The 21,140-nt window shown below is 43.4% G+C and overlaps 3 protein-coding genes across 5 annotated transcripts in view; 2 read left to right on the top strand and 1 right to left on the bottom strand.

The window, feature by feature from the left end:
- Positions 1-494: 494 nt before the first annotated feature.
- znhit1 (zinc finger, HIT-type containing 1) lies at positions 495-2,673 on the top strand. The gene is made up of 5 exons (XM_027030803.2): positions 495-559; positions 918-1,088; positions 1,176-1,255; positions 1,419-1,588; positions 1,763-2,673. The coding sequence occupies exons 1-5, from the start codon at positions 520-522 to the stop codon at positions 1,782-1,784; spliced, it is 483 nt and encodes a 160-aa protein (XP_026886604.2). The 5' UTR covers positions 495-519; the 3' UTR covers positions 1,785-2,673.
- Positions 2,674-2,766: 93 nt separating this feature from the next.
- mogat3b (monoacylglycerol O-acyltransferase 3b) lies at positions 2,767-13,416 on the bottom strand. 3 transcript variants are annotated; one of them, XM_035527252.1, is made up of 9 exons: positions 12,918-12,981; positions 12,593-12,689; positions 12,384-12,479; positions 11,550-11,657; positions 9,886-9,956; positions 9,408-9,612; positions 8,988-9,162; positions 7,287-7,471; positions 2,767-4,739 (listed from the first exon to the last, which is right to left on the bottom strand). In XM_035527252.1, exons 3-9 carry the CDS (start codon positions 12,469-12,471, stop codon positions 4,585-4,587), a joined length of 987 nt encoding a protein of 328 aa, XP_035383145.1. In that variant the 5' UTR covers positions 12,472-12,479; positions 12,593-12,689; positions 12,918-12,981; the 3' UTR covers positions 2,767-4,584. The 3 variants fall into 3 exon arrangements, with proteins under 3 accessions (XP_035383145.1, XP_035383144.1, XP_035383146.1); XM_035527251.1 differs by lacking the exon at positions 12,593-12,689 and having other exon boundaries at positions 12,918-13,416; XM_035527253.1 differs by lacking the exons at positions 12,593-12,689; positions 12,918-12,981 and having other exon boundaries at positions 12,406-12,455.
- Positions 13,417-15,246: 1,830 nt separating this feature from the next.
- LOC113590594 (neuronal tyrosine-phosphorylated phosphoinositide-3-kinase adapter 1) overlaps positions 15,247-21,140 on the top strand; it is a 31,352-nt gene continuing 25,458 nt past the window's right edge. Inside the window, 1 exon segment of the mRNA XM_035527240.1 lies at positions 15,247-15,702. The gene's annotated coding sequence lies outside the window, so the exon portion shown is untranslated.

Raw genomic sequence — 21,140 nt, 5'->3', positions numbered from 1 at the left:
GCACATTCATTTATATTGAGCTTTTTTGGAGACTGGTGTACTGAGGTGTGAGATCGGCAGTGTGGTGTTTGGGGCCTCCTTCACTTTTTGTGTTAATGATGATGTGAGCACTAAACTTACATTTATCATAGCAGCTTCCTGATACGCGTCCCTTCGTGGAACATTTACAGTAGTTACTGATGAACTTTAAATAAAGGTTTTCATGTGTGGAAGCAGAACTGCATGCTGTTACTGTGCTGTATTCAGTGTGTCGGTCTGTTTTTGTTTAAATCATATGCTTGTCTTTGTGTTTTTAGATATGCCAAATATTTTGGCTGTCATTGGTGTTTTATTTGTAAGGATGCTGACAAAATAAAGAGCAACAACTTTAATAATACTACCACTCCAAACTATTGTAATTTTAGTTTTTAGCCGTTTAGCGCAATTCATCCCCATTCATTTGGATTCCGTCGCGTTTTTTGGCACGAACACGTTGACAAAACCGTACTTGTCCACTCCGATCACCCGTAGTAGTAGCCGATGACACTAACCCTGAAAATGGCGGAGAAGAAAACAGCAGGTAGTGTACTTTAACGTTACTAACATGCCTATCACACTCAGTTTACACGACTCATAACTAACTACCTAGCTAGCAAAAACTATATTAATAAAGCAATGTAAATGTGCCGTTTGTTTGTAAGTGTTCATGCTACTGTTAGTTACCAGTTAGATAACTAACCTTATCTGGCTAACGCTTATTAGCTAGCAAAATGTTGATTCGCTGGCTAGTTGCTAGATAACGTTAGGGTGAACTTTTATACTCGTTGCCGCAGTAACAGTGACATAAAGAAGCCAGGATGGAAACAACAATGTTGTTATTCGTCTGCGTATAACATGCAAATTTCTAACTGGTAACGTTAATTATTCTCCGGGCCTAGTACGCTCACATGACCCAAACCAGCGCAGGGTTTTGGACAGCGCGACTCGTCAACGGCGTTTGACCCGCCAGCTGGAGGCTCTTGAGAAGGACAACTTTCAGGACGACCCGCACGCAAGCCTCCCGCAACTCGTCAAGCGGCTGCCGCAGTTTGACGAGAACAATGAATCCGGTGAGGCCATTTCACTTGAATAGTGTTTTGATGTTGTGGCGGTTGGTTTTTGAGCTTGACACTTTTATGTCTCATTATAACATCAAGGAAAACGACGGAAAAAGACAAGAGGCGATCATTTTAAGCAGCGATTCCGAAAAAACTTCCAGGCTCTGCTCGAGGAGGAGGTGAGGTTTTACAGCTATGCTGTAGATTCAAATCTTTGGGATTTAGACCCAGATCTATGGGAACTCATCAAATGGCTGTGGAATAACTGCACTGCATTTCCTCCCCAAAAGGCTGACTCTGACTAAAGGTCTTAAACATCTCTCTCTGCCTGTCTGTTTGTAGGACTTAAGTGTGAGTGAGGGTCCAAACTATTTGACTGCATGTGCTGAGCCTTCTAAGCTTCCTCAACGTCATTTCTGTGCTGTGTGTGGTTTCCCCTCCCACTACACCTGTGTGTCCTGTGGCGCACGCTATTGCTGTGTCCGCTGCTTAGGGACACACCACGAGACCAGGTAAATCACGCACCTTATGAGACAAAATAACACACTCATACTTTACGAGACCAGATAATGACCATGCACTCCTTATGAGACCAGATAACACACGCATGCACACACACACACACCTTATAAGACCAGATAACACACAACACGCATTCATTCATTTTTCATGTTGTCTTTTCTCAGGTGTCTGAAGTGGACAGTTTGAGTGTTCATGCTGTGCAATAGCACAATTCATTTTCAGTAACGCTGGAGTTCAGCTTTTGCCTTCAGTTGGGTTATAGAAAAATGGACTGGTGGAGCCTATTTCCAACCTTAATTTTGTAAGGTGACGTGTAAATAAGAATGTTCTTCGAGAAGTTGGACTCCTTGTGGTCATTGGCATGAAACGCTGTGCTCTGTGGTGCTGCGGAGGTAGTGAAAGAAAAAGCTGTTATTCCATATGCTAACAGCATCCTTCCTGATCTGCGCTCTCACAGCCGTTTGTGCCGATGCTGGAGTGTGTTTATGCTGCCGGCACACATCCGCTTTAGAGCACCTACTCAGGCGGACCGCAGGTCTGCAGCCAGCAGTTTGCCTCCAGTATCTGTCGGATTATGTGGCTCACTTAATGAAGAGCCAGTCCTTGGCAGAAGAACCATGTTGGCTCTGGTGTGGGCAGAGCTCCAGGTCAGAGGAGGCCAGAGCTGAAGAAGACTCTCCGTTTGCCTTCCTGCAGATATGCTACCGCATGTGTAATGACGCACATGCGTATATTTGGAAGCTTTATGAGACCTGTTTCAAAAGTCTCAATTTGCTGGCAGTGTCGTCTGCTGTGGTGGAATTTGAGGAAGGCAATGTGCTCTAAATGAAATGTCAACCAATGACAAGAAGGCAGGTTATACTACCTGATTAACTGTATTAATTACTCTCATACTTTTTAATTACTCTCATACTTTACTGCGTAAACTACAGGCATGTTGTCTCTTAATGTCCTCAGTGTTTCCAGGCCATTAGTTGATTGAGTGCTTCCGATTAGGTTCTCAGGTCTTTCTTCAGACTTTGTAATGCGCCTGGTTGCTGTTTATTAAGAAAAAAATAAAGGTGTTGCAAAAGTGTTTATTGAAATTTTATCACATTACAATCAAACAGCAGGGTGATTTCATGGTTTCTCATAAACAAACATTTTAACAGTGCTGAGAATGTTTGAGAATTCCTTATCTACAGTAGTTAGAGGTAGCTTGATGTTTTGGTTTTGGCTGCTAATTGTCTCATCATTTAGTACTGTAGAAAAATAGCTATGTTTCCATAGCCGAGTTTCAAAAGTTTCTTTTCATCACCCTTGCCAGATGTGTACACAATACATTTGTGGTTGGAGGAATTACGAACATGGATCATACACTAACACTGACTCTTTACATATTCAATAGACAAGTGTACTGAACATTTATTGAACTACAATCATTAAAATTAACCTGAGTTAAACAGTGACAACTCTTCAGGTAAGCCACACACATTTCTAATCAATACTGTACCATTTCACTCTAAAGTGTTCCTGCATCATGCCCATTGGACAGATCAGTGCCATTAAGGAAAGAAAACTTTCTCTTGGGTTACTTCACCACAGTCATCCACCCATTGGCAGTCCTGCCCACTAACTAGTTTCCTTATAATGTGGCAAAAGAACTTTTGATGGTACAGTTTCAGATTAGAAGGCAGCTACCTGGGCCTTCTGATAAGGTGCACTATAGGGTTTGGTATAAACATAAGCGGCTCATATCAGCTTTGACGGCGTCTCCGTGATCTTCACTGGCACGCCCTGTGCATAGGTTCATGTGTACCAAGGTTTTCTCAGCACATTTGTGCAAACTATTGGTGCTGCTGATAAAATCGTGCCATTGCCACAAAATTCCTTAAAAGAAATTCAATAAAATCTGCAAAATTCATTATCACTTTCAATGGTTATAACTTCTAAAAAGAAAAGTATATTTTCATTACAACTATGATAGCACATCTTGCTTTAAATCACATTACACATTGTCATTGGAAATTCCAGCATTAAACAATTTTTACTGCTTTAGAAAAAACAGTCTAGTGGATGTTCATATGCAGTGGGCCTGTAAAATTTCGTTTACATTTAGCTGATGCTTTTATCCAAAGAAGCTTACAATTCTGACTGAACACCTCTTGAGCAACTGAGGGTTAAGTGTCTTGCTCAGGGGCCCAACAGTGGCAACCTGGCTGTGGTGGGATTTAAACTGGCAACTAGAATCCCTTACCTTAACCACTGCGCTACTGAGCCACTACGCTCATTTAATCATTGTCATCAAAAGTAATAAAGGTAGATATTTTTGTCACATCCACATTTTCTGGTACATGCTAGGACAAATCTGTGCAAATGTTTTTTTACAATGTTTCATAAATCTAAATTTCTTTAAAAATCATAGTGCACTGATCATAATTTCTTTTAAAAAAATGTTAATGTCTAAAATTATGTCCATAAGAAAAGATATGTAGTGGACAGATTTAGAGAACAACTGAGCTTGAATTGCAATATACTACAGTGCAGTGGCTGTGGTGTAACATTCACAATTCGTTTCACTAAACTGTATGCATGATCATTTTGGGAAAAAATAACACTTTAGAAACAAATTACCCTATATAATTACCCCAAGTGGTGACCCATCTCTAGTTCATTTGAACGTTTTTATAAGTAGGTGCATTTCTTTTGGAATCTTGGATGTTCTGGTTGGTAAGTAAATGCTGCTGAAATCTATGCTCAATCTAATCACTGTAATATTCCACGAGCTAAGATTAAGATGACGAAAACTGCAACTACCTTGTTATAATATGATGTGCACACTAATGAAAATTTACATTTATCTTAAAATGCAGACTGGATTTGTATCATACTTAAAACAACAAAAGTGTTCAAAGTACATGTGTAGGAACTTGGCATGAAATGTTCTTACTTTAGAGAAATATGCTATAACGTTAGAGAAACGCTGTGAAAGCTCTTTGGGTGGAGTCTAGATGATGTGTAGCTCGTGTGTCTCAGCCAGTCCGCAGCTAGTTTTGTGTGTGTGGAAGAGTTTGGACAGAGCCTCTGTGTAAAGGTTATGATAGTGGTCCACCTGGTCATGTGTCGGCCTGGAGACACGAGGCACAGGAATGGGACTGCCCACTGTGAGGGATGGAGAGAAAGTTATAGTAAACACTCCTGTTTACAGCTAAAACCTAAGACATTGCACTAACTTACAAAAGAATAACTAGATACAATTATTCACTTATTCTCCTATCTGAGGGATGTTACAGACAGCAGCTGCCACCCTTGCGCTAGTATTTAGTTCCAGAGAAATGGTTAATATAACAGAGTAGGGAAGGTGTATATTAGAGTGGTTAATATAAGGTAAAATTAGGGTAAGTATAGCTAAATTAGAGTAGGGTAGGTATACAGTGGTGCTTGAAAGTTTGTGAACCCTTAAGAAGTTTCTATATTTCTACATAACTTTGCCCTAAAACTTCATCAGATTGTCACACATGTCCTAAAAGTAGATAATGTGAGCCAAATCAAACAAATGAGGCAAAAATATTAGACTGTCATTTACTGATTGAGGAAAATTATGGCATATTACACATCTGTGACTGGTACAAATATGTGAACCTTCAGGATTAGCAGATAATTTTAAAATGAAATTTGAGTCATGTGTTTTCAAGCAATGGGATGACAATCAGGTGTGCGTGGACAGCCTGTTTTATTTAAAGAACAGGGATCTAGCAAGGCTGATCTACACAACACTTTACTGGGAGTGTAACATGGCACATGATACAAAAGCGAATACTGAGGCCCTCAGAGGAAGAGTTGTTGATTCTCATCAGGTCGGAAAAGGTTATGAACCCATATCTAAAGAGTAGTGATGGGCAGACAAGGTTTGTGAAGCCTTTGGGGCTTCTTCCTAATTTCACTGGTAAAAGCCGAAGCATTGGCCTATTACAAGCTAATGCCAAACAGTGACACCTGGTGGTTTTCAGAAATTATAGCAGCCATAGGTTCAAAACGTCACTGCACTTGAAAACTATACAACACTCCACCTATCCATTTTTTTTTTTTTTAAGATTTGATCAGTAATAATGTTTAGTAATTAAAGTTCTGCAATAACTTGTTTAAAATAATTGTTTCCCTTTTTAATTGAAAATGTCATACGATAATGTGGCAAACTGTACTGGGAGGCAACAGGTTGACTTTCTGAAACGGAATGTTTCTTCCCATTTACTTCTATATTTTACACATTTCCAATATGTACTAAAAGGGGGAGCTGGGGCAGGGTGGTAATAACTTTGAAACAAGCTTTGCTACACTGCCAAACCAGCAAGCTTTGCAATAGTGATACAAGCGTCGACACCTCAGTATCAAAAGTCCCATCACTATTAAAGAGTTTGAACTCCACCAATCCACAGACAGATTATGTACAAATGGAGGAAATTCATGACCATTATTACCCTCCCCAGGAGTAGTTGATCAAAAAAGATCACACCAAGAGCAAAGGTGTAACAGTCCACGAGGTGACAAAGGAACCCGAGGTAACTTCTAAGCGACTAAATGCCTCTCTCACACTGGCTAAGGTTAATGCTCATGAGTCCACCGACAGGAGAACACTGAACAACAATGGTGTGCATGGCAGGGTTGCAAGGAGAAAGCCGCTGATCTCCAATATGAACATTACTGCCTGTCTGCAGTTTGCTAAAGATCACCTGTTGGAACAATGTTTGGTGGAGGGATGAGACCAGCATAGATCTTTTTGGTTTAAATGAGAAGTGTTATGTTTGGAGAAAGAATCACACTGCATTCCAGCATAACATCCTCATCCCTTCTTTGAAACACAGTTGGTGGTAATATCATGGTTTGGGCCTATTTTGCTGCATTTGGGCGTGGACGGCTTGCCACCATTGATGGAACAATGAATTCTGAGTTATTCCAGCGAATTCTAAAGGGAAATGTCAGCCATCTGTCAGTGAGCTGAATCTTAAAATGTGGTTCATGCAGCAAGACAATGACCCGAAGCACACAAGTCAAGCACACAAGTCGTTCTACCAAAGAACGGTTAAAAAAGAATAAAGCTAAGGTTTTGAAATGGCCAAGTCAATTTCATCACCTTAATTCAACAGAAATGTGGAAGGATGTGAAACAAGCAGTTCATGGAGGAAACTCACCAACATAACTGAGTTGAAGAGGTTGTGTATGGAGTAAGGGACTAAAATTCCTCCCAGCTGATGTGCAGGACTAATCAACAATTACCAGACACGTTTAGTTGCAATTATTACTGCACAAGGGGTCACATCAGATACTGAAAGCAAAGGTTCACATACTTTTGACTCTCACAGATATGTAATATTGGAAAATGTTCCTCAATAAATAAATGAGTCTAATATTTTTGGCTCATTTGTTTGATTTGGTTCACATTATCTACTTTTAGGACTTGTATGACAATCTGAAGAAGTTTTCGGTCAAATTTTTGCTGAAATACAGAAACTTCTAAAGGGTTCACAAACATTCAAGCACCACTGAATGTTGGAGTAGGGTAAGTATAAGATGGAGTTGGAGTGGCAGGTGTGTTTGTTCAGGTATGCTGAATGGTCTGATTTCACTAGGATGTAAGTAAACATGTCTGTGGGCATCGCAACAGCCTGGGGTTATGAGCTGGAGAATGAAGAGGGGCGATTTAGCACTGACCCACAGTGGTCACCGGCCTCCTGTAGGGCAGGAGCAACCAGCGCCCTCCGGTGAAAAGGCAGGGGGCGAAACCCATGACTTGCTTGAAGAGGGCCTGCAGCCTGCGTCCCACGCTGCCCTCGGGTAGCACCACCTGTGGGAAGAGCTCATTCTCCCCAAAAGAGTACACTGGAACAAGGTGAGCCCTGGGGAAACAGAAGGGCATGAGGGAGATGTAGTCAGAATCACGTAAAGTGCCTACTACACCTCATTCACATGAGAACGGCATGCCCACTACAGCTCATTCACGTGAGCGGAATGAGAACGCCACAACAGGAAGCAGGATCTTTCTTTTAAACATTGATATGCAAGCTTTTCTCATTAGGTTGTCAGCTCAGTATTAGTCATGGAATGAATCCCAGGTATATAATGGGTTTATACACTGCCTGGCCAAAAAAAGGTCACACACACTAATATTTCGTTGGACCCCCTTTAGCTTTGATTACGGCACGCGTTTGCTGTGGCATGATTTCCACAAGCTTCTGCAATGTCACAACATTTATTTCTGTCCAGAGTTGCATTCATTTTTCCTCAAGATCTTGTATTGATGATAGGAGATTTGGACCACTGCGCAAAGTCTTCTCCAGCACATCCCAAAGATTCTCAATGGGGTTCAGGTCTGGACTCCGTGGTGGCCAATCCATGTTTGAAAATGATGTCTCATGCTCCCTGAACCACTCTTTCACAATTTGATCCTGATGAATCCTGGCATTGTCATCTTGGAATATGCTCGTGCCATCAAAGAAGAAAAAATCCATTGATGGAATAACCTTGTCATTCAGTATATTCAGGTAGTAAGCTGACCTCATTCTTTGGCCACATAACGTTGCTGAACCTAGACCTGACCGACTGCAGCAACCCCTGATCATAGCACTGCCCCCACAGGCTTGTACGGTAGACACTAGGCATGATGGGTGCATCACTTCAGCCGACTCTTTTCTCTTTAGCCCCAATCCCTTGAGTTCCTTTTGCATTGTGTGTGTGGAAATGCTCTTAATTTCACTATTAAACATATCCCTGAGTTCTACTGTTGTTTTTCTACGATTTGATTTCACCACACGTTTAAGTGATCGCCGATCAGGATCATTCAAGATTTTTTTTTAGACCACATTCCTTCCTCGAAGATGTTTCCCCACTGTCCTTCCACTTTTTAATAATGCGTTGGACAGTTCTTAACCCGATTTGAGTAGTTTCAGTAATCTCCTTAGATGTTTTCTCTGCTTGATGCATGCCAATAATTTGACCCTTCTGAAACAGATTAACATCTTTATCATGACCACAGGATGTGTCTTTCAACATGGGTGTTTAACAAATGAGAAGCTACTCACTGCATCAGTTAGGGTTAAATAACTTGTTGCTAGCTGAAACATAATCACACATGCAGTAATTATCCAATAAGAGGCTCTTACCTATTTGCTTAGTTAAATCCAGGTGGTGACCTTTTTTTGGCCAGGCAGTATAACTTTGCAAATTACCTCAGTATTTTATGATATGAGGTGATAACCATTGGAGGATAAAATATGGCATTATGGTTAATGTCACACTCTTAACAAAGCACATAAATACCTCAAACTTCCACACTCTCGCAATCTTTCACAACTTCCTTCTTCTCTCTCTCTCTCTCTCTCTCTCTCTCTCTCTCTCTCTCTCTCTCTCTCTCACCCATTCTCCAGCGCCAGCCGGACAAAGCCTTTCCTCTGTTTCATCACCACACTGTTGGCTCCCGGACGAGAGGCCAGCGACTCCTCAGCGCCACCAATGATGATAACCACAGCGTTTCCGGTGCCTCTCTGATTCAGTACATACTCCAGACTGTCCTTACTGACCGGCAGCATCCCTAGGACCACAGGGACAGAGACAAGGAGACAAAAGAAAAGGAAGGTATGAAACAAAATGAAAAATGTTTCTCCTGTTATCTGTCAACATGACACCATGACACTTCACCTGTGAAATGTAGCATAATTATACCCTATCAAACAAGTTAAGAAAAAATGGGCTCAAAGTCACGGAGGTGCACCTCAGTCTAGAAAACAATAAGCTTTCTATATCCTCTCTCCCCTTCACATGCATACACACACAGACCGGCACACATGATGTAGTCTCGGAAGACTGGCAGACGGAAGAGTCCAGCTAGTACGGCGAGGTTGGCATGAATGCCCGGGAAGGCCCCGGTGAAGCCACACGCGTCTGTACTGAAGCAGGAGAACGCCCCTAAACTCATGATGCCATGCGGGTGACACCCGAGAATATAGTTCTGGCTAGGACTCAGCTCTGCTGTCTTCACCAGCTGAAGGGGGGGAGGAGGAAAGACAGACAGACAGACAGACAGACAGACAGAGAGAGAGAGAGAGAGAGAGAGAGAGAGAGAGAGAGAGAGAGAGAGAGTCTCAAAAATATGATGGGAATATTTATAATAACTGAGCTAGATAGAATTTATGGAGAATGTGATGAGTATAAAGTTTTTTTTATACTTATTTTGAAAACACAAAATTATTGCTGTGTGTGTCAGATAAGGGTGGAGAATTGCTGACTTAATTTGTGTACTGCTTGTCTGGGTTACCTTGACTGGGAAGTAGTTTCTGAAGTGCTTCCACACTTTCCAGCTACGCACGAATGAGGATCTTCTGCCCCCTAGTGGACAATCAAGAGCAGTGCAATCAGTCAGACTGCAGTAGCCGTAATGTTTTTGCACGAACTTCAGGTACTTACATTACCTGAAACAGATGACTGGATTCTGAATGATGAAATAATTGACCCCTTGCAACAAAAAACAAATATGAGCGATTTCCCCTTTTTGTGAAATCAGTTATTTTAGTTTTAATTTTGTGTAATCAGTTATTTTAGTTTTGATTTTGTACAACTTTAACATTAAAATTACATTAAAATGCTAACTATGATTTATTTAGACTTAACTTACTTCATTCATGTGGGCATTTAAAACTAAGAATTGTAATAATGCTTTATATTATTGTTTTTATTTTGTAGAATGTAGAAAATGTATGTTTCTCGTTGCAAGGGCTCAATTGATTATTTACATTGTGATGGTACAATGAAGTTACAAACAGCCACATTTATTTCATAACTAACAAAAACTTCAGTACACAGTGAACAGTCTCTGGTTGTAATAACATTTGTGAGAGGGGGTCAAAAAAACAAAACCAAATCTACATTTAGTGATGGCACACCTTGAACAAAAGGAAGCTTGAGAGTGAGACGGGTAGAGACAGAGACAGACACAAAGCACATTTTCACTTTTTAAAAATCTGTAGACATTTTAGTTACTGAACTGGCAGGAGCTAACTATGGTGCGTAAAGTAACTACGGTTCATGAAGTAACTATGGAGATCCAGGTCTGCCTGTATGGGATGCGTTGCACAAAAAGGGAAGAAATTATGTGTCTACGTGCTGTTAGAAAAAAGAAGAAGTGTGTGAAAGACTTTGTGAGAGTAGAATGTGTGTTCCTGGTGTCCATGTATGTAGCCGTGTGTGTGTGAGCGTGTGTTTGTGTGTGTGTGTGTGTGTGTGTGAAAGACTTTGTGAGAGTAGAATGTGTGTTCCTGGTGTCCATATATGTAGACGTGTGCGTGAGTGTGTGTGTGTGTGTGTGTGTGTGTGAAAGACTTTGTGAGAGTAGAATGTGTGTTCCTGGTGTCCATATATGTAGACATGTGCGTGAGTGTGTGTGTGTGTGTGTGTGTGTGTGTGTGTGTATGAAAGACTTTGTGAGAGTAGAATGTGTGTGTGTGTGTGTGTGCATGCGTGAGTGTGTGCGTGCGTGCGCGTGAGTGCACGCATGTGTGTGTGTGTGAAAGACTTTGTGAGAGTAGAATGTGTGTTCCTGGTGTCCATGTATGTAATCGTGTGTGTGTGTGTGTGTGTGTGTGTGTGAAAGACTTTGTGAGAGAAGAATGTGTGTTCCTAGTGTCCATATATGTAGATGTGTGCATGAGTGTGTGTGTGTGTGTGTGTGTGTGTGTGTGAAAGACTTTGTGAGAGTAGAATGTGTGTGTGTGTGTGTGTGTGTGTGCGTGCGTGTGTGAGTGCGTGTGTGTGCGTGCGTGAGTGTGTGCGTGCGTGTGCGTGAGTGCATGTGTGTGTGTGTGTGTGCGTGTGCGTGCGTGTGTGAGTGCGTGTGTGTGCGTGCGTGAGTGTGTGCGTGAGTGCACGCATGTGTGTGTGTGTGTGTGTGTGTGTGTGCGTGCGTGCGTGAGACTTGGTGCCTACCTCTCTCAGGTGTGTACCAGTCAACAGCCAGCCATGTGAAGTAAAGAGCAGGAATAAGCCAGAGTGGTGTAAACATCATGTATAGGAATAATAGCAGAAACGACACACCTACACACACACGCACACACACACACACAGTTAGGATTAAACACCAAAGTCCACCATAACCATCATAACACTAATCACAGTATTGTGGTTATATTTGGGTGTAACTTTGCTTTGAAAAATGCTGGGGACAAGAATGTTGACAGGAATGGTGCACTCCACTCCGCTGCCCCTCAGATTTACGTCCAGTTTACCAAACTGAGTCCTCAGGCATACGCATTCACTGAAACCAGTGCTGGGACTGAAAAGGGCGAGGTTAATGAAAGGTTTTATGACTGTGTTTGAAAAGCCTACCAATGTTCAATAATACAAGAAGTATACGCACTATGGTTCAAAAATATAATTGTGGTACAATTGTTTTCTATTTATTTTGATTTTAAAAAATTATTTGTTTCATTAAAATGTTTCTTTTGATGTAAAAAGACTTTCTAGCATCTTTTCTGTTTTTGTTTATAGAGTTCACATGCATATATGATATTAGAGGTATTGGCTGGCCACATACACGTTCCCCCATGAACTTAGCACTGTTTCCAGACTGTTTGGACAGGTATATTTTCAGAGTACACATTCCTAAAGCAGTGGGGACATGTCTCCAGCATCCCCAGTGTAAATTATACCTGTGGGTGGTTAGCACAGGGGTTGGCTACAGGTACTCTATCTAGGTAGCAGAATTCCACTGTGTTAGGCAGTGTAACGCCGAAATGTGTACATGTCTGAGATCTAGCTCACCCATAAAGAGGAAGGAAATCACCATGTGTAATACACTGACATCCTCAATAAACATTTTCCACTGGGATTTCTCTCCTCCCCATTTCATCTTGGCATCTGAGTAGAAAGACAGACCGAACTTAAAACAGAAGAAAGCCAGTGGAACAAATGCCAGTGGTCATTTCCTCCTCCTCCTTCAGGTTGACCTCTGCCCTGCCACGTTATCATACCTGTAACAAAATGCCTGCGGTCTGACCTCCTGACCTGATCGTAACATTAGGTAATACATTAGGAATCAACGTTCAGGACAGCGGGTTTTGTAGAATCCTACAAAATGACAGAAGTTTTGCCCTCAGATTACGTCGAGAGGATAAACCTTTTCTAAGAGAAAGTTTAAAAGTTAAGCTAATGCACGAATGTACTAAAATATCAGAATCTATCGCATTTCTAACAAGCGGAAACAGGATTTCTTATTTGTCGAACATGAGAAAACACAGCTAAATGTGTAGCCTACAGTGTCACCAAATTTTACAGTTTAGCCTGACACAATACTACCTGTCCCGTTAAAACCTTGGCGTTTGGTGGTCATGGCAGCGCTCTGCTCCCGTCTCCCGATCAGACATTACCGTCCCTGCGTGCGACCGATTGCCCTTTGATCAGATCAATCCGTCCAAGCGATAATAAGTTGCTGCGGTCTCCGCGTGTACCATAAAGAAGACGTGATCCTCCAGCCCGGGTTTGCAGGTAGCGGTTATCCCTGACCATAATTCAGCATGGATCACTCGGTTATCTGTGCTCCCACGGCGAACACTGGAACAAGCTTTAAAACCAGAGCCGCTAGGCTGAAAAGCCACGACACCACAACGTCGGTGTGAAAGGGAACAAAAGAGTTAATTTTTTTCTTCTTCTTCTTCTTAAGTCAAAACCTCTGAGGTCTGTTCAGTAAACAAAATACGTGCGATTGCCACACGTGGCTCAAAATGACTTTTAACATCTTTTAGTCAGGTCGGTTGTGCGGGCGAACTCCGGCCGGGCTTTGCCGGCTGCAGTTGGGAGTTGGAAGCCCCGCCGCGCGCGTGGGTAAGCACGACGTCGCGAGATAAAGGAGGAGCGAGGGCGCGTGAGGATGAGGGCGTGCCCAAACGGCCAATGCAACGAGATTCAAAAACTACAGTCTGCGCGAGGTAGTTAACCTGCTGCGGCTTCACTAATGACCGAAATTGCCCTATATTTGCGTAATAACACATTAAGCGACCACTTATAACGTTTTATAAGTGGATTACCGCTGTAATAAGGTAGTAGCCTATTTGATAAAGTATAATAATTATTGTTTACCTACCAAATGAGTATATATGCCAAAACAAGGACAAATAAATGTCTTTTCTTTCCTTTCAAAAACAAACAGCAACCAGTTTCAGGGTAGTAGTTGTTATAGCTGTAGAGATGCAGTGTGTAACTAAAATGTCATTTACTTTAAGGAATCTGCATTTAACATGATCCAGTTCAGTGCATCTTTGGATCTGTAGTTTATTTGGATGTCACTGTAAGCAGCAATTTTATTTTCAATTACTTCCATTCATTTTGAAGGGATATCTAAATTCATACATAAATTGCTATTTCATTGGCCATGTTTAGTAGTAACAGAGAACAATGTACTGACTAAATGATTCAGGCTTGCCTGAGTATTGTGCTTTAGTTTTGTGGCTGGTTTATGCTTCTGTGGCCTGGCAGTAGCCTTCATTGTTACAGTCATCAAACAGAACACAAGTTAGAGCTTGTTCCAGGTTTGTTTTTTGTTTGTCACGCCACTCTTTCCAATTTCACCATCTTTCCAAAGCAGATTGACATTTAGTAGTTTCAAGATCAAATGTAATCCTCTGCAGTTACTCCTCTCCTTGGAGGGTGTGTGTGTGTGTGTGTGTGTGTGTGTGTGTGTGTGTGTGTGTGTGTGTGTAATGTGTTAGGTTGGGTGGTGTGAGCAGTGTCCCCCAAACCTCAAAGTTGAAATGAAGACTACACCACTGGAGAGAAAATATCTATTAATGTTAAGGAAGGTAGCACGATTCTGTTTTTATCACTGTAAGATAAATTTCACTTTTAGATAGCTACTTGGACATATAACCAAAATCAGCATCTCTGATTTCATCATATAAATGGGAAAGTTCAGTTGAAGTACAGTAGTTATTCCATGCTGTGTGTATGTGTGTGTGTGTTTGTGTGTGTGTGTGTGTGTGTGTGTGTGTGTGTGTGTGTGTGTGTGTGTGAGAGAGAGAGAGAGAGAGAGAGAGAGAGAAATATCCTAAAGATAGGTTGTCTGACATGCAGGGTATCCAAGCGCTCTCTCTGTCGCTATCTCTCTCCGTGTGTGTGTTTGTGTGTGTGTGTGTGTGTGTGTGTGTGTGTGTGTGTGTGTGTGTGTGTGTGTGTGTGTGTGTATGGGGTGTTATGGGGTTCTGGCGCGCACACTGGTTCTGACGGTAGTGCCTCGTGCTGACAGACTGCTTACGTCTGCACCCAGAACGGCCGAACAAAATTGTAAATACACGCGTCAAGTCGGTGGATGGAGAGATGGAGACAAGGGCAGGCTCACCAACGAGGTGAGGAAAAGAACAGCGAGCCTAATTAATGTACATATTTAGTATGGCGGCAGAAAATGTCTACCGTTATCAAAACAGCAGCGCGATATAACGTCGCTTCGGCAGGACGAGGAGCGCACGAAAATTGAAAGCTCAGGAGCTGCTTCGGCGCATCTGCCTTTTCCGTAACCGCCGGCCTCCAAGGAAGAACTGCAATATTAATATTAATACCGATGCAAATTCCGCGAAGCGCGCCGTCACCGCTGACATGTTTGTGGGGTCGTCTCTTCATTCAATGCCGTAAAATGTTGTGACGGCAAACGTGGGCATGTCACAAGACAGATCTTCAATTCGCGCGTTTGTAAGCTTATCTTAACCGATGTATTTGCCTTTTTTCCTTTCGATTTTTTTTCTCTCTCTCGTTTTTCCTACAACGTCGCAGTGAACTGCAGGACGGATAAACGGAGCGTTTTCTCACCGGGCTTCGTGCGGTGAGCGCGAGCGGTGAATGGAACGGGGATGTTGTTTACAAAAAGCTGCCGACCGACAGTGCTCTGACGGTCATCGTCCTGGGTTTTTTTTTTACATTTTTTATTTTTTTGGTCATCTGTTATATTGTGACACAGTTGGAAATTAGGCTTTGCTCCATCTTTTCTCCTTTAAGAAGGCAATGCCATCATTAGCATCCCGGCGTGGATTTGTTTTTGTCTGATTTTATTCGGGGTTCTGCACTTGACTCCGCGCTGAACCAATTCACCGTTTATGTAAGTCAACAAATGTTCCCACGAATCTATACACCATTCCATTAACATTTGATGGGCAGTAATTGGAGATGACCACCGAGATATCACGGCAATTGTTGTGGTGAAATTCTATCACTTTGAGTATCGATTTGCGTATGAAAACACGATTACAAACATCTGGGAGAGGCTGGCAATACAGTCCGTCTCGGTGGAATGGATGTATACGCTACATATCGCAAAAATACATAATCTTTAGATATTAGCAACAATGACACAGATGTCATCGTTCTTTAAGAGCATAACGTGAAAGAGTTGCGGCTGTAAAACCATGCGAGATCCGTTCTGTCGTGACTGCTCGTATTTTTTTCTCCAGATAAAATAAGTGTCAGCTGACCTGTGCCTGTTAAGCCCTCGGCATTTACGCTACAGAATCCCGACGGAACGGAACGGAACGGAAGAAACGTGGCGCACAACCTGTGACCCAGTCCGGCCTGATGTTTTGTTAAGGGAGATATCTAAGACGCAACGTTGCTTTTGCTATGTAAATATCTGAACCCGCTCCTCGGGTTTGGGATCACTTGAACAGCGATAAGTGACGCGTTCTTACAGGATATGCGTCCGCGACTTTTAAGACTTGCTCTCACTGGAAGCTTGTCTGTCTGAGACGCTGCCTTCGAAGACGTTATGGCGCGGCCGTTTCCTTTGCGTAATTTCATTGCGTAATTGCATTTCTGGATGTATAGATTTGTTGCCTGCTCTTGTTGTGGCATTGTTTTTTTTTAAGACATCGGTTGTCCTCAGAAATGTTGAATGGGCGTTTCAGCAGTCCCCCGCCATATTCTTCTCACGTATTGTCTGCAGGAACTGCGCGTAAAAGGTGGCATCAGAATACCAGTCGCACATGTGCGACGAGCTACTACTGCGGCCAGTCCTGTCACGGTCGCGACGTGGTTGTGCGGTGGGCGGGGGCGTGGCTGTGCGTCAACGCGTGTCTGTCTCTCTGATGATCAGAAGGTTTGTAGTGTGGCATGCTGGCGCGGTCCCAGGCACGACCGCTCAGCCGAAAGCGCCTTGCGGACCGAAACGGCCTCCTATAGCCTATTACAGTTCATATTTAATATCGCTTAGCGAAAATGACCACCGGGGGCGTTACTTATGGTTTGATAACGGGAGTGGCGGAGAGATGGCGGGATGGGCGGGGGTTTGGCGCGAGGAAAGCTAGGGACGAAGAGGTGTAGACTAGAATACACCGCAGACGTGAGAAAACCGGCCCCACCTTGTCTGGAGGCTGAGCTGCTATTACACACAGCATTAGAACACCCTGTGAAAAGATGGGCAGTCAGAGGGTATCGGTTAATCAATTAGTTACCCAATTATACAGTGATCGAGCATTTGTTCATATTATTCGCACTGGTATTTAATAAATGGGTAATAAAAAGGATCGTGTTCAGTGGGGAGGTCATGCATGTCTCATCTGTGTGGGTGTTTTTGTGCGCGTGTTCACTGGGACCTCATTCCTTCACTAGACGTATTTTGTGGGAGCCACTGGTCTCCAAGTAACTGGCGGAGGATTTGTGCTGAATTCTAGTGGCTGTAGCACATACCTGCAGTATCTTTCTCATCGTCATTCATCATTTTCATTCTCTTTCTGTCTCTCTCTCTCTCTATTTCTTCCACAGGCAGTTCATTCACAATGAATACGCAGTGTGTGCAGTTTGTCTAGTATGTGATGGAGCATCATGAGAGAGAGAGAGAGAGAGGGAGAGGGAGAGGGGAGGAAAGGATGGGAGGAGCGGGGGTGAGAGTCGGGGTTGATAGGGGAGCTGCAGCTCCTCCTTATCAGGCCGCAGTGGCGTGCAGGTGGAGGCGTGCTAATAGGACAAACAGACTCAACAGAATAAAAGCATGGAACGCATACAGCAGGAGATCAGGGGAGCAGGAGAAACGACACAGTAAGACTGAGTGGGAAAGACTGATTTAGGAAGACGGGCCAGGGAATGTGTGTGTGTGTGTGTGTGTGTGTGTGTGTGTGAGAGAGAGAGAGAGAGAGAGAGAGGGAGGGAGAGCGACACACGGATAAGGTGAACAGTAGAGCATGTGTAAGAGTGAGAGAGAGATAGATGCTGATTGCACTTTGACAAACGCTCATCTTTAATGGCTGTTTTCTGGCACTCGGTTTTAGAGCTGTCTGTCTGTCTGCCTGTCTGTCTGCCTGCCTGTCTGCCTCTGTGGAGGAGCTAATCTCAGACTCCTCACTGCGGATTTCCTGGAAAACCCGAAGTGAATTTTCTTTCTCTGCACGCACACACTGGGGCACTATGACGTGGGCTTCAGACACTGAGGGAGTTAAAGAAAGGGAGTGAGAGAGAGGAGGAGTGAAAGAACGCTGGTGAGAGAGAGAGAGAGAGAGAGAGAGAGGGAGGAAAAGATAGAGAAAGGGGGTGTCAGAGAGATAGGGAGTGACAGAGAGGAGGATAGCTAGAGAGATGGAATGGGCACATGTTTTTGCTCACAGTGGGGTAGCAGTGTGATTCCTGCAGGACAGTCCCAAGGCTCCTTCACTATAGTATTCACTATATTATTTACTATAGTAATCATCACTTGTGGTGGTGAAATGCATATGGGAAAGAAAGGAGCACTATTAAAGTAAACTATTAAAGTATTAAAGTAAATCCAATGTGATGTAACTTAATGTAAGTTGAATCTAAAATTCTCTCCCAGTGGCATATCATTGGAAGGCTTCATAAAGAAATATATTGATACACACATGAGAGGGTACCTGCACTAAATACAACACAAACATGGAGTTTGCATCATGGATTTCACAGTATTGCACAGCGCAGAACAGCCGAGCTAAATTTACAGTAATTGGAGGGGGCTGTGTTGAGGTGACCCAGAGGTACTGAGACGAACAGAGAGACTGTCAAAAGCGCATTCCACACAAACAAATGGCACATTTTCCACTCAGAAAACTGTCCTATAGAGGACATTACGAACGCTTCAGAGACTGCTGTGACCAAAGCAGCCCATCCAGGGAAAAGAGGGAAAGACGGATGAAGTTTCCACACAGTGTTTGGTCAGCTCTTGGCCAGTCACTGTCTGGGCTGCTTAAGTCTTTGGGCAACAGTACTACTTCAGACGGTTGTGCTGGGACGGAAGTCTGGAATTCACCACATTCTGATCATTAAGGTTGCTTTTCCAAAGTAGACTGCCCGACTCACCCCGGCAACACAGGGCCTAAAGGTTGTCCTACCTTGTTACTGTGAAAATGTGCAAATATGTGTGTGGAATATTTGTGTGTGTGTGTGTGTGTGTGTGTGTGTGTGTGTGTGTGTGTGTGTGAATTTAGCATTAGAGGTCTGACAGTTTGGGTCATGTGACTGGAATTCTTGCTTCAGCATCAGGAAAGGTAGCTGTTTAGCTAGGAAGAAGACCTTAGCAACTGCAGAAAAGTCAGCTTGCAGTATGTTGGCTGTGAGCTGTGCTTGTGTTTGCTCATTGGTGAGGTAACGTGTGTGTGTGTGTCTGTGTCTGTGTGTGTCTGTGTCTGTGTGTGTGTGTGTGTGTGTGTGTGTTGATAAATAGGTTACACATCGTCCCTTCCTTTAGCTCTGTAATTTATTTTTGCCGCTGTCATCCCAACCTACGCCCGTTTGTCCTTATCCAACCTCTGCACTCAAACACACCCACACACACACATACACACTCACACACACACACACACGCACACACACACACACACACACACACACACACACACACACACACACACACACACACACACACACACACACACACACACACACGGTCTTTCTCCCTCCCTCTGTACATGGGACAGTAATAATCAAACTATCATGCATACAGTAGTCCTCCCTTGGGATGCATATTTAAAAGACTCTAGCACTTCACTGTCTGTCTGTCTGTGTGTGTATGTGTGTGTGTGTGCGTGCGTGCGTATGTGTGTGTGTGTGTGTGTGTGTGTGTGTGTGTGTGTGTGTGTGTGTGTGTGTGTGTGTGTGTGCAGGCAAGTCTGCATTCAGTATGTCTGTAGTAGCATACACACACTCTACAAGCAAATAATCAACAAATGTCCTGCACAGACAAACATATGACCAAAAGATCATGTCAGTCCACACTTGCTTATGCAGGCACATGGTGAACATAGTTCACATAACCTAACAATAACCTTTGCCATGTATATTCACAGTAATGAGCCATGCCTCAGACATTCAGGATAAAGGGGGCAATGAAAGTCTAGTCCACAGACGTACTGCTGTGTGTGTTTCTCCTCGTGTGTGTTGTTTCATGTGTTTGGTGTGCTGTGAGTCACCTTGCTTACTGCTGATTCCAGTGAAGAACAGCAAAGCCAAGGACAGACTGGTAAAAGAGGGAGAACAAGGGAGAGAGAGAGAGAGAGAGAGAGAGAGAGAGAGAGAGAGAGAGAGAGAGTGGGGTCATTGAATGCTTTTGTGCATCTGTGCAGCCAGGGACCGAGACAGAGAGTGTATGAGAGAAAGAAGAGAGGAGGAAAGGTCTGGGACCTACAGTGGATAATGCATGGTGAGACTACAGCCATTGTTACTGTACTGTAAAGCACACACACACACACACACAAGCAGAAAGTCTCTCTCTCTCTGTTTCTCTCTCTCGCTTGTGATACCACTGAGAAGTGGGTTTGAGGGAAAAGCTACCCGCTAATTGGCAGTCTGCTGCAGTACCCTATGGTCGTGAGTGTGTGTGTGTGTTGCAGTGATTTATGCACTAGGCATACACCCTGTCGCACACACCATCCTGCTACCAGTTATGAGAGTGCGGTACAGGCAAGGTATAGACTGTGTGTGTGTGTGTGTGTGTGTGTGTGTGTGTGTGTGTGTGTGTGTGTGTGTGTGTGTGTGTGTGTGTGTGTGTGTGTGTGTGTGTGTGTGTGTGTGTGTGTGTGTGTGTGCATGGGCGCGTGCGCACATGTGTGTATGTGTATGCATGTGTGTTTTGAAGGGTGGATGGATCAGCACTGGTCTGTGGTTAAGCCTCGGTAAAGACTGAGCAGGTGTGTGACAATGTGCAGGACTGCACAATACATCACATTAAAAGTTATCACAATACTGCAGCACTGAAATGTACCACGCTGTATGGAGTGGTACATCTAGCACTTCGCTGGCGAGCTTCTCTGCTCCTGGCATCTCCGTTCAGCACATGAATACATGGTGACACACCACTGGAGTCCCCGGCGCTAGCCGTCAGGATCTCTAATCTCACAGGGCACCAGTGTGCATCGGGACCAGGAGTGTCTGCGCCAGCCACAGATATTCAGTGTGTGAGACGTTTCTTCTTCAGACCTGTGCATCTATGAAAGTAGCTCTCGCGTGCCTTCTGTCTTAGAGACAAGTCAATGTGCAGCTACAGTATACAGTTCAACTATATAAAACAATCATAATATATTTCACCTGTTATCTGCATCT

This window comes from Electrophorus electricus, chromosome 6, assembly GCF_013358815.1.
Source record: "Electrophorus electricus isolate fEleEle1 chromosome 6, fEleEle1.pri, whole genome shotgun sequence".
Classification (NCBI taxonomy): Eukaryota; Metazoa; Chordata; class Actinopteri; order Gymnotiformes; family Gymnotidae; genus Electrophorus; species Electrophorus electricus.
This window is presented reverse-complemented; position numbering and strand designations above follow the sequence as displayed.